The 19666-nt window shown below is 45.7% G+C and overlaps 1 protein-coding gene across 7 annotated transcripts in view; it reads right to left on the reverse strand.

Annotated features, from left to right (window-relative positions):
* Positions 1 to 19666, reverse strand: part of LOC122383683 (rho GTPase-activating protein 190-like) — a 406057-nt gene that overhangs the window by 306885 nt on the left and 79506 nt on the right. For all 7 annotated transcript variants that reach the window (XM_043370373.1, XM_043370389.1, XM_043370415.1 and 4 more), the window contains exons 3-4: positions 7364 to 7511; positions 5246 to 5378 (exon numbers count right to left, since the gene is read on the reverse strand). In XM_043370373.1, the coding sequence (XP_043226308.1) occupies positions 5246 to 5378; positions 7364 to 7511 (281 nt within the window). The remainder of the gene's footprint in view (positions 1 to 5245; positions 5379 to 7363; positions 7512 to 19666) is intronic.

Here is a 19666-nt window from a genome sequence, read left to right on the forward strand (position 1 = left end):
AAGGGCAGCAATATGACTTCAAAGGGCGGCACTTCGACTTGAGCGGGCGGCACTCTGACTTCAGGGAGAGAAGCGACATACTCTGAGGGCTAACCCTCGCATGTGTGCGGCGTTTGCCAGCTTGTAATTTGTGGAGGGGGAAGGTCGGTTGGACCCCCTGTCGTTTGGCCTCTGATCGAGCTAGAGCTTCGCGGAAAAAAGAGCGCGTTGCCCGTGACGAGAGGAGGCCGATGATGCCCAATTTTAAGGTCCTAGGTTATTGGTTGACCTTCGAGGTCAGGTCATTGACCAAAAAGTCGGGAAAATCGGGACCTGTTAGAAAGTCGTTAAGTGTGGCTGCAATGGATTTTTTCGGGGTGCTGATAACGAATATCGTGTTAGTTTTGATCACAGATGATGTCTTCAAGCATTTAGACCAGGCCGGGTCAGGTCAGGTCAGGTCAACCAGTAGGGGTCGTGACGGGTATTCGTAGTAGGTGTCAACCGTTTCTGACAGCTTCGTAACATGTTACGAAGGCACCAAAACTACTTCGTAAATGTTCAAATGGTTTCTAAATTCGGATTTCGCTCCAAAAACTAGCCTAGAAACATGTAAAACTCGAAAAAGTGAGCCGAGGTCACCAAAGGTCAATGACCTGACCTGAACTTCAGGTGACCTTGACATCCACCCTTAACCCGCGCCCTGGTGGGGTCTGTTTATAACGCGACCTGGTGGGGGGGGGCTATTTTTTGCCCCCCCCCCCCCCTCGTATCTCCGAAACTACTGGACGGATCCGCAAAATTCAAACGGCGTTCGAAAGGCCTGTCAAATTTGTTGAAGGAAACCAATTTTCATTGACCTCGGGGTCACCGATGACGTCACAGGTCAGGTCAAAGATGAAATGTTTCACCGTTCACGGGTCTTCTAGGGAATGCGCTATAACACCGAGGAAAACGCATTTTGTCGAGTATCAGCGGTAGGGCGTCAGTTGCCTAGTAGATATGTTGCTATTAGAGGTCACTGGCAATACCAGGTCAGGTCACAGGTCAGGTCACCAAGGGTCACAGGTCAGGTCACATGAGCCCAACTTTACTAAGGTTGTGTGATACATGTTTTATGGCCAATTTTTCATTTCCAACTCAATGGTGTTGGTTATAAGACTATCAGGTACGGCTTAGGTCACTTTCTGGTGAAGTTCAGGTCAAGGTCAAGCCTGTCCCGTAGCTCAGTTGGTAGAGCATTGGACTCCCGGTAGTGAGAGCCCGGGTTCGAGACGTTCCGGCGCTCGATATTTGAGACTCCTGACGGGGATGGTCTGCGGTTGGTGGGAGCAGCCGCAGCCAGTTGAAGTCAGTTGAGTGGGACAGGCCGTGTCCGGCTTTGAAGGGCACGTTAAACTTTGGCATCTAAATTCTCCCGTTACCCGGAATTGCGCGATCGGACGGTAGGGGTCGGGGTCTACGCAACAAGCTCTGCTTAGCGTGGGCTTCGGCTCTGTCAATCCGTCCATTCAAACATTCGAACTAAATTTAAAAAAAAGGTCAGGCCAAAAAAGGTCAAATTTTTAAGTTGATAGTTTTGCATAAAATGGGTATTGATTCAATGCAGCTCGTCACGGGGAGTCTAATGGTGGTCTTTGTTTTGCGCTACTGGATCTAGAATTGCTAAAAATTGAGTTTGAAAATTTGACGTCATCAATTTTGAACAGTTTTTTCGCTATAACTTCGCCAAAAAAAAAGAGGTATCAATCTCAAATTTGGTATGTGGATGGAAGGCGGTAAGTACTATCACATATATTCCGGTTTTTGCGAAATTCGAAAACTTTTTGGATTTTTCGATTATTATATCAAAAAAATCTATTTTTTGATTTTTGGGGGTCAAAATCAAAAAGTTTCAAAAATCCGAGATAGCAGTTTTGTAGCCCTGTCCAATCTACAGCTTTTATGTTTTTTATCATTTTTCTGTATTTGCAAAGCTATAGGCCTGACAGCTCTTCCCGCGAAACCCTTTTTTGGGTCGAAAACGGCAGAACATGACGTCACTCTGACGTCATTTCCGGCCAACCTATCATAGCCTTTGGAAAAATTTTTGGTCACAATGTGTAAAATTGATGTCCGGGAGGGTACTGAAAGTTTGGTGACGATCGGCGCAGCGGTTCTGGAGATATATTGAAAAGTCTGGAGGGGGGGCAAAAAATAGCCCCCCCCACCAGGTCGCGGGTTAAGCATGGGAGCAACATCGAATCACATGTTTGAACGTTTGAAACCACGAAAGGCTTGCAAACGCGCAGGTAATACGAGCAGACATACGCCGTATCGCGTTTCCAACCAAACATGGCCTCGAGAAATAGGTCATAAGTCAAAGTTGATTTGGGTCAGTGTCATGAAATTTTCGGAGTAGGTGTAAAATTGATCAACTCGAAGGTACCGTAAAGTGGGGCTATTTGAAACGGATTTTACAGTTTTTGGCCAGTGGCCTCTCCCTTTAACCCGGCAGTTGCTGGGGTATTTCGCCACCCACCGTTTGCTGGGGGGGGGGGGGGGCGTTAAACGCCCCCAGCCGATAACTCGAGAACCAATAGGCGCAGCGAAACGCACGAGGCGGCAAACGAAAGAGCGCGACGAGACGCTTCAGATGAGTACTTTAAAGTTGAATTTTGAGGTCACGGGTCGGGTCAAGGTCAGGTCAAACACCTAAAATCGGGCTTTCAGTAGCATGGACTTCAGGACTTCGCAATGGGCGCCTCTCGCCATAAACTCTGTCAAAACGGTGCACAATCCATCTTATAAGGCCTACAAGAGTGTCAGCTCCATGTAGGGGTCAGTCAAGCATAGGTCAGGGTCAAGGTCAGGTCAACCGGGTAGGCACATATCCCCGAAAATCAAAACTGATATTCGCAGCCTGTGACACATGTTTTATAGGTAATTTGGGGCGTAGAACACGATGGTGACATTCATTTTATCATATGTGTACGTGTTTGGCTCAAAAAGTTCAATTTAAGAAATTCATGTATCATGGTCGTGAAGTAGTCACGAAAAATTGCCAAGATTCAGTTCAAGATTATGGAAAATGCGGAACGATAATCAATAATCGAAGATAGCCATTTGATTGATCATGGTATTGGCAGTCTAATGGCGTTTACGGCATGTCTGTATGTCTATTCTGTGATTTTATATGATTTTTTGAACATATGCCGTTTTTGGTCGAAAACTCAGAAATCATGACGTCACTAAAACCTCGATATCTCAAAAATTTTCCGACCGATTTTTTTGAAACTTTGTCACAATAAACTTCAATCAATTCCCTACAGGTACCCAAAATTTGGCGCGCCTGCGGCGCGCCGTTTTTATGCTATGGCCCGGCGAAAAAAGTGGGGGCGTTTAACGCCCCCCCCCAGCAACTCGCGGGTTAAGACGGTTCATAATTCATATTTCTTATAGCATGTCAATTGCAAAAATGTAGTTCTCTGTGAGCTCTTTCATATAGGTGCATTTTGGTTCAGCTAGTAATAATTATTAGGACTATTTTTTTAGTTAAAGCCTGTCTCAAATAGCCCCATAGGGTGGGGCTATTTGAGACAGTTTTAGTTGCAAAGAAATTGAAGAAAATCAGTGACGCTAGAGATAATTGTTGAAACGCCATGCAACTGGAAATTAAATTTTGATCATTTTGGCAAAATTGTTTTTGCAAAGACTGCTAAAGTTCGTTTTTTTTCAAAAGGACGCTGGCTCCAAGTTCATTATCGAAGCTCTGACGTGTTTTGGCGGCTTCAGCGTCTGGCTAAGAATTTTTTACCGTAAAAATGATCGATTTCAAATTGTGCTCGGTAAACACAATTGTGTCTTCAAAAATGAGCATACTATGATGACATCACTGGTGGCAGCTGGCAACCAATGTCAGTACGAAGGCATCAACTGCCAACGAATTTTTGGAAATCCTCGTTTTTCACTGTTAACGAGGCCCGAATCGAGTAAGCAGTTCTTTCCATGATAGTTATACGTTACATTGCAATGCAAGTTCCACAACATGACGTCACCACTGTTCTCTTGTTTAGTTCGAAAACGCAGGTATGTAATTTATCGGGAATAATTCACTTGTTAAAATAAGGCGAAGTTCCAGTTAAATATGGTGATGAAATTGACCAGTAACATGATGTCGTAAGACATCATGTCGTAAGACAAGGAACCCGATGATGTCGTAAGACGAAAGCTCGTTCTATATTTTCGGCCTCATTTTGTTATTTAAAAATACATCTTACTGCCATGTTACTGGTCAATTTCATCACCATATTTAATTATTTGATCATGGCAAAACCGACCATTCAATACATCAAGAAGTTCCAGTTTCTGAGGTTCAGTTTTTGCCCGTTTTGCTCGCTAAAACACGTGCTTGTTCGAAAAACATACTTGGAGCCAGAGTCTTTTTGAAAAAAAAACGAACTATACATGTCCTTTATATTCAATCTTTTCCTTTTTGTAGGACACTTCATTTCGGTAGGGTATAAAATTGCATCACTATATGCTAAGGTTATCATAATATGATGTGACCCTAAACTTTCAAAATGACATCAAGGACTTCTTTAAAGTCAACGACAGTAAAACTTTAAAAGTAGGTTTTTTGTATATAGCCCTGGTGACGTGAAAACGGATACACCGAAAGTCGGTGGGGCTATTTCAGACAGGCTTACTACCTTATGAAGCACACCGTAATGAATCAAACAAAGCAAAAGGTTTCCCAAAACATTAAAGTGAATGGTCTGCATGATTGCTTGTTCCATTGTACATCTCCATGCGAAGGAATATCAGAAAAATGTTAAACGGTTTTGATTTCATGCCGATTTTCCTCGATCGCTGCATGCTGCATGCTTCCGCCGCCTTCGGTGGCGGAGGGCGACATTTTTTCGATAGGCTAGGGGCTTCGGCCCCAAGAGGCCCCCCTGGATCCGCGCCTGCCACAAAGAATGCAATGTGTCGGCAGCGAGTGTCGGCGGCAGCACATGTCTGCTGCGAGTGTCGGCGGCAGCACATGTCGGCAGCGAGTGTCGGCGGCAGCACATGTCTGCTGCGAGTGTCGGCGGCAGCACATGTCTGCTGCGAGTGTCGGCGGCAGCACATGTCTGCTGCGAGTGTCGGCGGCAGCACATGTCTGCTGCGAGTGTCGGCGGCAGCACATGTCTGCTGCGAGTGTCGGCGGCAGCACATGTCTGCTGCGAGTGTCGGCGGCAGCACATGTCTGCTGCGAGTGTCGGCGGCAGCACACACTTACCTGCCGTCGGGAAGGACCTTTTGTTCGTATTCCTTTTCGATGCCAAGTTGATTTTTACAAATGTACATGAGTTTTTCGGCAGAGCAGAGCCGGGTATTGGCGCACCGCTTCGTGTACGGATCCATCTTGCCGGCTGCAACGGACCAGCAGAGCACTCTCAGAGGCAGGCTTGAGGGGGGAGGGGGCAACCAGCCAAGCCGAGCCCGGCACCAGCAGCACAGCGGCCGCCGGGCCAATACACTAATACAGCCGCCCGGCCAATACACTAATACAGCCGCCCGGCCAATACACTAATACAGCCGCCCGGCAAATGCACTAATACAGCCGCCCGGCCAATACACTAATACAGCCGCCCGGCAAATACACTAATACAGCCGCCCGGCCAATACACTAATACAGCCGCCCGGCCAATACACTAATACAGCCGCCCGGCCAATACACTAATACAGCCGCCCGGCCAATACACGAATACAGCCGCCCGGCCAATACACTAATACAGCCGCCCGGCCAATACACTAATACAGCCGCCCGGCCAATACACTAATACAGCCGCCCGGCCAATACAGTAATACAGCCGCCCGGCCAATACACTTATACAGCCGCCCGGCCAATACACTAATACAGCCGCCCGGCCAATACACTAATACAGCCGCCCGGCCAATACACTAATACAGCCGCCCGGCCAATACACTAATACAGCCGCCCGGCCAATACACTAATACAGCCGCCCGGCCAATACACTAATACCGCCGCCCGGCCAATACACTAATACAGCCGCCCGGCCAATACACTAATACAGCCGCCCGGCCAATACACTAATACAGCCGCCCGGCCAATACACTAATACAGCCGCCCGGCCAATACACTAATACAGCCGCCCGGCCAATACACTAATACAGCCGCCCGGCCAATACACTAATACAGCCGCCCGGCCAATACACTAATACAGCCGCCCGGCCAATACACTAATACAGCCGCCCGGCAAATACACTAATACAGCCGCCCGGCCAATACACTAATACAGCCGCCCGGCCAATACACTAATACAGCCGCCCGGCAAATACACTAATACAGCCGCCCGGCCAATACACTAATACAGCCGCCCGGCCAATACACGAATACAGCCGCCCGGCCAATACACTAATACAGCCGCCCGGCCAATACACTAATACAGCCGCCCGGCCAATACACTAATACAGCCGCCCGGCCAATACACTAATACAGCCGCCCGGCCAATACACTAATACAGCCGCCCGGCCAATACACTAATACAGCCGCCCGGCCAATACACTAATACAGCCGCCCGGCCAATACACTAATACAGCCGCCCGGCCAATACACTAATACAGCCGCCCGGCCAATACACTAATACAGCCGCCCGGCCAATACACTAATACAGCCGCCCGGCCAATACACTAATACAGCCGCCCGGCCAATACACTAATACAGCCGCCCGGCCAATACACTAATACAGCCGCCCGGCCAACACACTAATACAGCCGCCCGGCCAACACACTAATACAGCCGCCCGGCCAATACACTTATACAGCCGCCCGGCCAATACACTTATACAGCCGCCCGGCCAATACACTAATACAGCCACCCGGCCAATACACTAATACAGCCGCCCGGCCAATACACTAATACAGCCGCCCGGCCAATACACTAATACAACCGCCCGGCCAATACACTAATACAGCCGCCCGGCCAATACACTAATACAGCCGCCCGGCCAATACACTAATACAGCCGCCCGGCCAATACACTAATACAGCCGCCCGGCCAATACACTAATACAACCGCCCGGCCAATACAGCCGCCTGAAATAGGTGTACAGTCTGTCTTAAAAGTACCGCGCAAAGTGACGGTGGATCCATCTAACCTGACCGATGAAGGACTGCTAAATTTGAGTCACCGAAGCAATGGACATCCTCGTCCCTTCCCCAGGTCAATTGCTTCGGTGACTTTAAAATTATAGCAGACCCTTCCTCGGTCAGGCTTGATGGATCCACCGTTACTTTGCGCGGTACTTTTAAGATAGACTGTACAGTCAGGTGCCGGGCCGGGTTAGTCTGGTGCCGCGCTGACAAACAGCCCAGACGGCGACGGTCGGCTCACCTTTGAATGGCTGGAATGAGGCGTCGTCGATGAACTCAGTCTGCTCGACCACGGAGAACTGAAACGGGATACCCTCCTCCGACACCTTGGTCGCCTCGCCCCAGTACATGAAATGTTCGTTGTTGACCACTCGACCGCTGAAGTCGGTCTGCCGTACACAGGGGACAAGCCGCCAGTCAGTACACACGCGCACATACTGACAGAGTACTCCAGTCCATACACAGTAGGGTTGTTAAAAAAACCGAATTTTGGAAAAGTATATGGGCTCATGGCTCATGTGGTGCGGTATTCTTTTCTGAGTCCAATGATGCCCCTTTTCTCGAAAAGTATTACTGCTAGGCGCTGCTCAAACCGCTTAAAGAAGACCATGTTACGCCCGCCGACCGGCCGGTGTCAATAAGGGCGAGAACTCGACGCCGCGCACCGGCAGCAGCGCCTTATCGGCCCCGCGCGCCACGAACCTGCCGGGCGGCCGGCTGGGCGGTGGGAAGTTATAAGGGTGCGTTTCACGCGTAACGCTATGAGAAACGTTTTTCGTAAATATCTAGAGCATCGTTGCTTCGATCGCCTTCGTTTTTGGATATGTTATGAAGGACGTTAACCTCGTCGTCACAGAGTGGTTACCGTTGTTCTGCAATCCATATATACTGAGCAATTGAGACAAACATATTGCAAAATCAAAATTTCAAATGAATAGAACTCAATAACGGGTTGTCGTACGACTGTGATGTTTGCAGTTTTGGACTGAAGTAGTCAAGGAAAACATTTCCTAGCAAGCCTTTTTTCAAATTTTGTGCTATGTTTTGCATGATACAATTTTCATCTTGCAGTGCATTGCATGAAAGTCATGACAACAATTTCAAAAATGTGGCTGCTAGGAATCATAAAGACATCGATTCTCTACACAATCCTGTAAAGTGAATCATCATTGCATGTATCACTATGCAGTTCTATTCATTTGAAACTCATTGCACAGCTAGTTCATAAAATCGCCGAGAGATGTCTCTGGCTGTATGGCCCGCGCGTTTCGACGGTCCCCTCGGCTCGTCACTCAGCGGCGTTTGTTGACACAGTGTCACACCCATTAGTTACGGCGCTCCGCTGGCGTGCGGCCGCCGTCGAGGTGCTCTGAACCCTCCCTGCGAAGTTTCGCCGTGACCAGACGGGTCGGAGACTCATCCCACGATCTATCCATGACCGGCGCCCAGCCAGGCGTCTCCTATCGCGCGCCTCTCACTCTTGATCGGGAGTACGCCGGGAAGAGCTTGTGAGAAACTGACAACTTTGAAAGAAGGCAGCTTGTGTGAGTGGTATTACGAACAGCGAGCAGGTGTATTTTGACAATAGGCATTTGACCTGACCTGGGCAGTCGATACTGCATAAATTATGAAAATAACCAGCAATACCTACAAAATTAATGGAGACATAGACCCTAAGTGACGTGAGACTTAATATCAGTTCGACTGTTATGTCAAAACCCTCGCCTTGGCAGGGTATTTTTCATACCCCTCTCCCGGCGTTTCAAGGTCAAGGTCAGGTCAAAGGTCAAATTTCGGGGAAAGCTGCAATTATCCAAATTACTTAGCCAATATTAGCGAATCTATGAAAGATAGCGACATGAAACCTTCATGACCGTGTTTCTCAACGAATTAGCAACACAATGATGTATACTCGTAATTGATTGCATTTCAGTCAAAATAGCGTCTCTAGAGATAGTTTTTCACGTATCACTTTTGAAGTAATACCTAAAGCTCGGCAAAAACTGCATAATAGCAATTAGCAGCATCGTAGTCCTCTCGTAATTTCGCCTCGTAGTATATATGTTACAGTTAGTATGCGAAATCCGTTAGTTTGCAACGCAACTAGTTTCGTTGCAAACTACCTGACCGGCCAGGTAGTTTGCAACGAAACTAGTTCCGTTGCAAACTAACTGACCGTCCAGTTAGTTTGCAAACTAACTAGTTAGGATGCAAACTACCTAGTTACTTTGCAACGGAACTAGGTGTGTTGCAACGGAACTAGTTGTAATGCGAAATCGACGAGGCAGTGGCTCTATTTGTGGGTTATATTCAACTTTTATGTAAATTTTAACAACGGTTGTTAAAACAAACCTGTTTTTTTTTAACGGGTGACACTACATAGACATAAGAGTAGGACGGGTGGTAACATTCATGGATGAAACAGTGAATTAACCAGATTAGACTACATAATGTGACGATCACTAGCGGATCCAGAGGAGGGGCAGTTCCGGGGGCATTTTGCTATTTTGATATTTTTTGCGACACACACTAACACCAGTCACCACCGCCGCCGTACAGAACAGAACTGAACTGTATAGTCCCATGGCCCGTGGTCCGGGGTAAGCGTGCGATCAAGAATCTGTCTCAACGGCCGACTCCTACTGCGACTTGCCTAGCCAGGCGACCTAGCGGTGCCGGGCCATTCGGTAACAGCCAATGATCAAAGGGCAGGCTGCGTCACAGACTGATCGGTTGTGGAGGTAGGAGCTCGTCAGCGGCGCGGTTCTGGAATAGGGGAGACCCGGGAGGTATAGGCCGGTTTTGTGTAAAGGCAATTTTCTTCCATTGGGCAGTGGCTAGACCCGGTTTTTCACTCTGTGTACGTGAGATTGCTTTTCGCCTGCAAAGTGTGCCTGATATTAGGCATCTGGGACCAACTATTTTGTCTTGAGATAACTTTCAATAAATCATGCGCTTTTTCGATCCATCAAAATACACCGGGAGGTATGGGCCGGTGCTATGTTTCATATTCTTTTCTCGACAATGAGAACAATACTCGTAACTGGTATCTACCTTGATCTCTCTTAGAGCCACCGCATAAGCGGCCAACAGCTTACTTCATGGGGGTCACTTGGGCACATAAGTATTTTGGTAAACTCAATCATGCTCCACGAAATAAGATACATAATATTTTTCTGTTCGAATGAAATTTTTAGTTAAATGTTCGACCTTGCGCTCAATGAAAGCATCATTTCATTGATTTAGGATCAACGGGGGTGGGTGGCCCGAACCTCTCGGTTAGGACGCCAAAATGTGCGTAGCATCTCAGCTCATAATCTTGCAACAAAGCTTCAAATTGTCTATTCAGTCCTAATTTGCATGATTTAAACTTTATGTTAGAGCTGGTCTGACATCATAAAACGAGCCTGGTTCAAATTTATCACGAATTTTTTGTATGAACCGTATTTTACTCGAAAAGGGCAAACACGCTTTATCACCGCTCATTGCCAAGGAAGACTGAGGAAGATTTCGGAAATCACATGGGTTGGCTGTTGGCATGGGTTGGCAAATGGAATGGCTGCTACCAGTTTACGCGGTCAAAGATAGATAGATAGATAGATATTTATTCACAAAAGGTCCACTCAAAAGTGTGGCTTTTCACTTCCGCACGTCACAGAATAAGACATGAGTAGACATTCACACGCAGCTACGTAAACAGGGTTAAATGGTTAAAATGAACTAAAAGAAGATAAAGAGCACCAAATGTGTAAAAATACGCAATACTTCTTCAAAACTGCGATGGTCCATACCTTCGGGGGGCCCATACCTCCCGGGTCTCCCCTTTTTCCGAAATCGGCAGCAGCACCTTTCTTTCCGCTTATGTCTACGCATTTATGGTGATCACTAGCGGTTCCAGAAAGATGGTCTTAAACGTTGCGGGAGACATAACCCCAAAAAGTTTCTCCTAATTCCAAAAACCTTTCGGATTTTGATTCCAATCGTAGCACACGGCTGTGCAGTCTAAAAAAAGTATTTGATTATAAAAGTTGTTCAGTTTTCGTTTCATTCTCAAAAAAAAGTAAATATTTGTCGCTTTCGGGCGCTGCGTGGATGGCGGAGCGATTTCGGGCGCCCCCCACCTCTGGATCCGCCAGTGATCGTAACGTTATGCAGTCGAATCCGATTAATTCACTGTTTTTATCCTAAATGTGACCACCCGTCTTATGTCTAGTGTCACCCGTTAGAAAAACACAGCTTTGTTTTAACAACCGTTGTTAAAATTTACATAGAAGTTGAATATAACCGACAAATAGAGCCACTGCCTCGTCAATTTCGCATTACAACTAGTTCCGTTGCAACACACCTAGTTCCGTTGTAAAGTAACTAGGTAGTTTGCAACGTACCTAAGTAGTTTGCATCCTAACTAGTTAGTTTGCAAACTAACTGGACGGTCAGTTAGTTTGCAACGGAACTAGTTTCGTTGCAAACTACCTGGCCGGTCAGGTAGTTTGCAACGAAACTAGTTGCGTTGCAAACTAACGGATTTCGCATACTAACTGTAACATATACATATGTGTTGACTTCGAAAGGTCAAGGTCAAAGGTTGACCTCGGATCACATAACCTTAAAGGAAATAGTTCACTTTTTAACATGGGTTTTGAACTGGAATAGCAGTTCCGTAGCTTGGGCTGAGACGAGCATAAATCAGGAGCTTTTACAGCCCAACGATCACCCTAGGCAAAGATATTCTATTTCTCGTCCCGAAAAAGGTGTATTGCGTTGAGGATGTGTGCCTTGCATATATTCGCATCCAGTATGAAAAGAGCATGGGTCCCGAAAATTCTTCAGAAACTAGTGAAACTATCTACGAGAACTCAAGAGAAATTCTCGTACTGATCAATAAGGACATTCAGCAGCAGCAGATCGCCCAAATGCCGGTGGCCGCGATAATTTCTCTAGTTTCTGAAGAATTTTCGGAACCCATGCTCTTTTCATACTGGATCGCCTGTGCCTTACAGAAACTGAAAAGTTCTTCTTATATCAAAATATAGAAAATAATCTTTTGTCATAAATAGGTTTTATTTTCTTTGCTGATCATTTTGAACATAAAAAATCATAAATCCATTGCAAAAAAAATAATTTCGTGAAAGTGAACTATTTCCTTTAAGCCTCACACTGGTGGGGGCTATTCCCCCCCCCCCGTATCTCCGAAACTATTGTACGGATTCCCAAAACTCAAACGGCGTTCGATAGCCCCGTTGCCTTGATAAAATTAATTTAATTGACCACAGGGTCACTGATAACGTCACAGGTCAGGTCAAAGTTAAAATGTTTCACCGTTCACGGGCCTTCTAGAAAATGCGCTATAACATTGATTAAAAGGCATTTTTTCAAAAATCATCGACAAAGCGTCGGTTGCCTAGTACAGATGTTGCTAAAAGACGTCACTGATACCAGGTCAGGTCACAGAGGTCAGGTCACCAAGGGTCAACAGTCAACACATGAACCAAACTTTACTAGGGCCGTGTGATGCATGTTTTGTGACCATTTTTTTCATTTCCAACTCAATGGTTTTAGTTAGACGACCATGAGGGACGGTTCAGGTTACTTTCTGGTGGAGGTTAGGTCAAGGTCTGGTAAAAAGGTCAAATTTCGAAGTTGATACTTTTGCATAAAATGGTTACCTATTTCGATGTACCTCATCACGGGGAATGCAATCGGTCGCAAAACGTCCTCAATTTTGCGACCGATACACACGAACTCGATTACGACACGCTGACGTTTTGTGATACAATTCGAAAGCTCCGACCCGAACGATTTCTTGGGGGACATAAGTCCGGATGAACTGATAAGATTCCGAGGCATACAAGTTGTAGCTACCAATGGCCTTATTACATCGTGCACTGCAACTTTCGAAGGACTGGGGCATCTACTGTAGCTCTGAAGCGGTGACGAAATTGCAAAGAAAGTGTTTTATAAAGCATATTCTTCTGTGCCTTCTGATGTGATAGTCCGGTACTATACAGTGTAGCTCATGCTGATAGCTCATGTAATAACCCGAGTTTCGAGCATCTAGGGTATACCTGAACTGGGTGACCTAAACTTCTGAGACCGGGGTTCCACAATTTCACACACGATGAGAAATTGATGTGTGATAAGCTAATAGCTATGCCAAGTTTCGCGGCGCTTATACGGGCAAAAAAAACTTGCAAGTTGACCAAAAAACGCTCAATTTCCCCAGGCGCGGATTAATGAAGCTAACACTATGAATGTGACTGAAGCTGCTTTCCTGTACCTCATTCTGATAGCCCTTTCATTTTTCCGGTCTTTCCCTTTCCGTGTGTGTCGGCGCGGGTTCGGCCCAATGTGGTTCGACTGAGAGCATGACATCTGGTCCTTTCCGCCCGGCCCGTGCCACTTCTCCCCGAACTCGCGGGGCGCGGATGGGGAGGGGCCCGGCAGTCGAACCCCTCTGCGCTAACAGATGGATGGACAGGGGAAATGCGATACTTGTCCTATGACAACAAACCGGCGTTCAGCGCTAGGGCCATCTACTGGTCTAGAAACGTATCTCTATGTCGGCAAGATCCTCGCCAGGTGGTGTAAAGGTCGCGTGAAACGCACCCATAAGTGCGCGGTATTATTGCACACGATCGGGGTGAGCTATACCATGTTTTCGAGGCGGAAAGTTGCTGGAGGGATCCAAAGCGTCGTAAGCCTCGTCGTAGCTGCGACGTGTCGCAAGTTGTGTAGTAAGTCGTTTTTGGAGGGATCAATCGATGAGTAGCGTTACTTAAGTAGTAAAGTCTGTCGCAAGTTGCCTGATTTGCGACACAACTTACGAATTTGAAATAGCAGTCGTAAGATGTGTCGCAAGTTAAACTTGCTTTGAAGAAGAGGTCACAGGTCACAGGTCATTCGGGCCATGGTCACGAAATTTACATGGTAGGTGTAAAATTGTTTGAACTTGAGATCCTGAAAATTTGGTTACAATCGTTGACGCAAACGCGAGTTACAGAGCTTGAACCGACGAGTCGTCTGTGAGGCCTCAATCCGTGCCAGCGAGTGTTGAAAATGGTGCATAAGATGTTATATTCACATTCATTGGGGTATTCAGGGATATAAAGTAGCCTTTAGACCATTCCAGCAACTCCTGGCGAGTCCAGAAAGGAGGTCTGGGACGTTGCGAGGGGCATCCCCCCCAAAACTCTCCCAATTCCAAAAACGACGTGTCCTAGATGACCCCCATGACCTCCAATTGAGCTCTGTGATGACCCCAGTTGACCTCTGTGATCTGCCGTGTCTCAGATCACCTCCGTGACCTTCAATTGAGCTCTCTCATTACTCCGAGGTGACCTCTGTGACCTTACGTGTCCCATATGACCTCTGCGACCTCTAAGTGACCTCTCTGATGACCCCAAGCTGACCTCTGTGACCTGACGTGTCCCAGCTGACCTCCAATTGAGCTCTGTGATGACCCCAAGTTGACCTCTGTAACCTGACTTGTCCCATATGACCTCCAATTGAGCTCTCTCATGACTCAGAGCTGACCTCTGTGACCTGACGTGTCCCATATCATCTCAAATTGAGCTCTGTGATCACCCCAAGTTGACCTCTGTGACCTGACGAGTCCCATATGACCTCTGTGACCTCTACGTGACCTATATGATGACCCCAGTTGACCTCTGTGACCTGACGTGTCCCATAGGACCTCCAATTGAGCTCTCTCATGACTCCGAGCTGACCTCTGTAACCTGACGTGTCCCAGATGATCTCCAATTGAGCTCTATGATGACCCCAAGTTGACTTCTGTGACCTGACGTGTCCCATATGACCTATGTGACCTCTAAGTGACCTCTCTGATGACCTCAAGCTGACCTCTGTGACCTGACGTGTCCCAGATGACCTCCAATTGAGCTCTGTGATTACCCAAAGTTGACCTCTGTGACCTGACGTGTCCCATATGACCTCTGTGACCTCTCTGATGACTCCAAGCTGACCTCTGTGACCTGAAGAGTGAACTGACTGGTGGCTTGTCCCTTGTGTATTAGGGTTGTTCAAAAACGAAATTTGGAAAAGTATATGGGCTCATGGCTCATGTGGTGCGGTATTCTTTTCTGAGTCCAATGATACCCTTTTTTCCGAAAAATATTACTGCTAGGCGCTGCTCAAACGGCTTAGAAAGGACCATGTTACGCCCGCCGACCGAGTCAAACAGAGCTAAGAAAAGACTGAATGATTCCGGGTAGTTGCCTCGAACAGACTGGTTTTTGATTCACCTTTTTTGGATCGATTCAATCATTGATTCATTTGAAATTTTTCCGATTCAATCACCGTTCGATTCCTTCCAAAAATTTGGTGAATCGATTCCTTTCGATTCAAAGAATCAAAAAACCAAAAAAGGATCGATTCACGTTTGATTCAGCCAAAAAGTTATCGAACGATTCTTTTTCTGATTCGATTAAAAAAAAAATTCGAACCAAAATTTTGGCCATTATTACTACACAATGCATTTTTACATATGAAGAGCTTTGAAAGAAGTACAACTTAGTGTAGTACTATTTAAGTGATGCAAAAAAATGTAAAAGAAATTTTTACAAATGAATAATGACAATTTTAAAAATAAAAAATGCCACCCACATTCCCATTGTTTCAACAGCTTTGGCAGACTCTTCAATCCTTCTGCCACACCCTCAGCTACAGCTACGCTACAGAGTATTGTTCCTAAAATTATACAAATGCTTTTCAAATAAACAGAAGAACTTTGTACAAGCTTAGAAAAGGCACCTGACCTCAGACCTGAGGCTGAGGCAGTAAAGAAAATGCTTAGAAATTAGATAATAGATTGTGTCTTATCTTACATCTTGTTTTCATAGTACAACAATCTCGTACCTACCTAGCAGGCTAGTGATCCCCAAATCTTCAAGTGAGGTGACGATCAAGGTACTGAAATCCGTTAACAAATATCAATACAATCCTACTGTTGACAGTTTAAACGAAACTCGCTAGGAAAGGAACGAATGCCAATTATGGCGTGTCTAATACATTTAGGGGAAGGTGGGGTAAGACAGACCAGCTAAGGTTTGAGGCCGCATATCTTGCTACACTGCTCTCGTATTTCATATTATTTATAGTCTTCGGAATGCTCAATCCTTCCTCTGTTGATATATGTAAGGACTAAATTCCAAATTAACCCGCGCCCCACTGGGGTCTGTGTATAACACGCCCTACTGGGGGGGGGGCTATTCATAGCCCCCCCCCCCCCTCCTAACTCCTAAACTACTGGGCCGATCGTCAAAATTCAAACGGCGTCTGATAGCCCCGGAAAAACTGTCGAGCGAAACCTAATTTCATTGACCTCGAGGTCACCGATGACGTCACAGGTCAGGTCAAAGTAAAAATTATTAGCAATTTCGCTTGTTCACATTTTGGGCTCTGGCCGCCGTCTTACAAGTCAGATCAAGCTCATTTTTGGTTTCCACACTCGTGAACAGATGCTCTAGATACCTTGAGGGTACCAAACTTGTACTTTGATTTTCAGGTCAGGGTCAGGTCATCACAGGTCACGAAAATATTATATCATGCGTCGGTCACGTGACACATGTTTTATGGTCCATTTAGGCCATACATTTCGAATTTGATGTCGTCTGTGTCATTTGAGGTCATTTTGAGTCGAAATTAGCTTAGGTCAGGTCACTTTCAGGTCAAAAAAGGTCAAATTTTGAAGTTAAAATTTTTCATCAAAAAAGGTGTCTATTGGATGCAGTTTGAGCTCAGGAACACGATGGTACCATTTATATTGGTGTACGGTGTCAAATACGTACTGAAAAATTGATTTGAAAAATTAATAATTGTGAATTTTTTGCAATAATGCGTATAACTTGGCCATTTTTGAAGATATTTAGCTAAAACTTGCTAGAGTTAGTCATAATCATGCGTTCTGTCACATATATTCCGGTTTTTTCGAAGTCAAAAACTTTTTGAAAAAAATATAAAAATATAAATTTTGAATATTATTATATAAAATTTTCGAAATTTTCAAAATTTTGAAAATCCGAGATAGCAGTTTGATAGCGCGGTCAATTCTGAGTCCTTTCATACAAAGAAATTGGATCTAGCTTAAAAACTGAGCTCTTGGGAGCGATTGCCGTGGTTCAATGTTTTGCGTCGAAATCGGACGAACATGACGTCACTCTGACGTCATTTCCGGCCGACCTATGGTAGCTACGAAGTTCAAATTTTGACACAAGGTGTCAAATTGATGCAGCCGAAGGTACTGAAAGTTTGGCGTCGATCCGTCAAACGGTTTGGAAGTTATTGCAGAAAAACGGGAGGGGGGCTATAAATAGCCCCCCCCCCCCAGTGGGGCGCGGGTTAAAGACATCTAGGTGGTGGATGCTGTTAAAGAGGGACATGTCAAAAACTCAGACAAGAAAAAACGTGGGGTAAGACGGACCACCCAGCAGTGCCTGCTATCCGTTCATGTGTGTTACACTTCTGCTCTGTACTCTTGTAAGAAAAAGTAGCCAGAATGGTAAAATAACAAAATGAGCCTTTATTCTTTACTCATGTTTGATGGAAGTGCAGCTAAAAGCTAGGAACATGTGTGTTGATTGTCGTTTGGCATGAATGCATGCTAACTGAGCACTTGCATGCATGGCTCACATGCAACAAAGACTCCTTCCTGAAAAATTAGCTTACTTAAACTTGTGTCAATGTTTTGGAAAAGAACTTTCCATATGCAGGGTACAATGGACCACCACAGGGTAAGATGGACCACAGTGGTCCGTCTTGCCCCAAATCTGAATTCTGTCATTATCATGACGTATATGTCAAATAGCCCAACATTGCAAAACCTTGCCTTTCCTAAAGTGTGACTATAACTAAGTTTATAACTTTGTTTTTCACAGTTAAGTGCAAAATAGAAACTAATCATGCAAGAAAGGCGCCGTAATTGAATCACCCGTAGACCTCTTATATTAGATCGGTTTGACGAAAAACAACATTTTTCTCAATAACTCAAAAGCTATGCATCAACTAGGAAATTCGCAGATCCCCGCGACTCTTCACTGACTTCACGGACGCACTGGAAACTCTAGTAAATCAGCGGAGCCACGGCAGTGATTCCGCGGATTCACGAGAGTTTATGTGAGTTCGCGGAGTCCCTAGGGATTTCGCGGATTAACTAGTAGCATTGCAAACTCACGGATTTCGCGGACGCACTGTAACATATACTGTATACACCAGCTAAAATCGCGCTGTCGGGGCGTGTCGGTTCAAGAATGCACCAACATACTTCCAGTTCGTCTGGTACTTGTAACTTTGGTTGCATATATGTAATGCCATCTTGTAAATATACTATAATACCCCCTCCCTTGCTCTTGTTCGCCGCTCTAAAATTTCTGTCGCGGCGCAAAGTCTTGTAGCCCAGCTGTAGGGGAGAGCGGGGCCAGTTGAACCACTTTTTATATATTGACATGCACAGCGAGATCTAGTTGTCATATCGAAAAATGCACAATGCCATGAAAAAAATATGCTCTTTTGGCTTTATTTTAAGATATGTAAAATTATGTTTCAAACATATTTTGCTGCCAAACGCATGCTTATAAAACAGCTCTACGCCCGTTTCAAATGACCCCGATGCGAGGGTCAATTGAACCAGCCCATGGGGTCAATTGCACCTATCCTTAACAATGGGATGTTTTCCTCTTTAAGGCCACTTTCTTAAGGAGATATTTTGTCCGGTTTACTTTTCCAAATGCTACATTCAATAGGTCGTTGGAAAGCTAAAAGTGCAAAGTTCCTCATAATAGGTGACATAAAGTACATAGACTATGGTAAAATGGGCGGATGAGAAAAATGAGAAATATATCAGGCTATAGTGTGCTTTCAAGCAAAAGGCTGGAGAAAAAGGGGTCAAAAATTGAGCTCTATTAAACTACTATTTCAGTTTAAAAGCTCATTTCAAAGGTGGGTTATTTCCTTTAATGTTTACAGCCCCTGAACAATAACCATTGCAAAGGTCACCGGGGTCCATTGAAACGGCCTGTGGCCCTGTTTCAACTGACCCTCAGAGAAGCGTTTCAATTGACCCCATCCGCTCCCGCCATCTCGCACGCGCCGTAAAGCACATGTCAAACGAGCTGGAGGGACGGCATCATGCTGAATGAAGGGCCAAATAAGGTGTTATTCCGGAGCCAGGAGTTCTTCTTTCAGCAAACAAAGGTACATGAGATATCACAAAATATTAACCCGCGCACCGACGGGGGTCTGCGCCAACTTAGTACCGACGGGGGGGGCGGATGACCGCCCCCCCCCCTGAGATCTCGAGAACGAAGCAAGATAGCGACAAGCGGTAAACGGCATCGGATACGCACGGTCAAGATCTACAATTTTTACAAAGGTCATTTTCAGGTCAGGTCAAAGATGACGTCACAGGGGTCGAAAAAGTCAAAATGGCGGCGCTAAATATGGAGAGAGTTTTTCTCGAATAACTTTCGAATTAGTCAAGATAGGAACAAACTGCACGATGAAGTCTTTGAGCTGCTCATTTGTGAGACGC

This window comes from Amphibalanus amphitrite, unplaced genomic scaffold (genome assembly GCF_019059575.1).
Source record: "Amphibalanus amphitrite isolate SeventyFive unplaced genomic scaffold, NRLGWU_Aamphi_draft 000013F_arrow, whole genome shotgun sequence".
Lineage (NCBI taxonomy): Eukaryota > Metazoa > Arthropoda > Thecostraca > Balanomorpha > Balanidae > Amphibalanus > Amphibalanus amphitrite.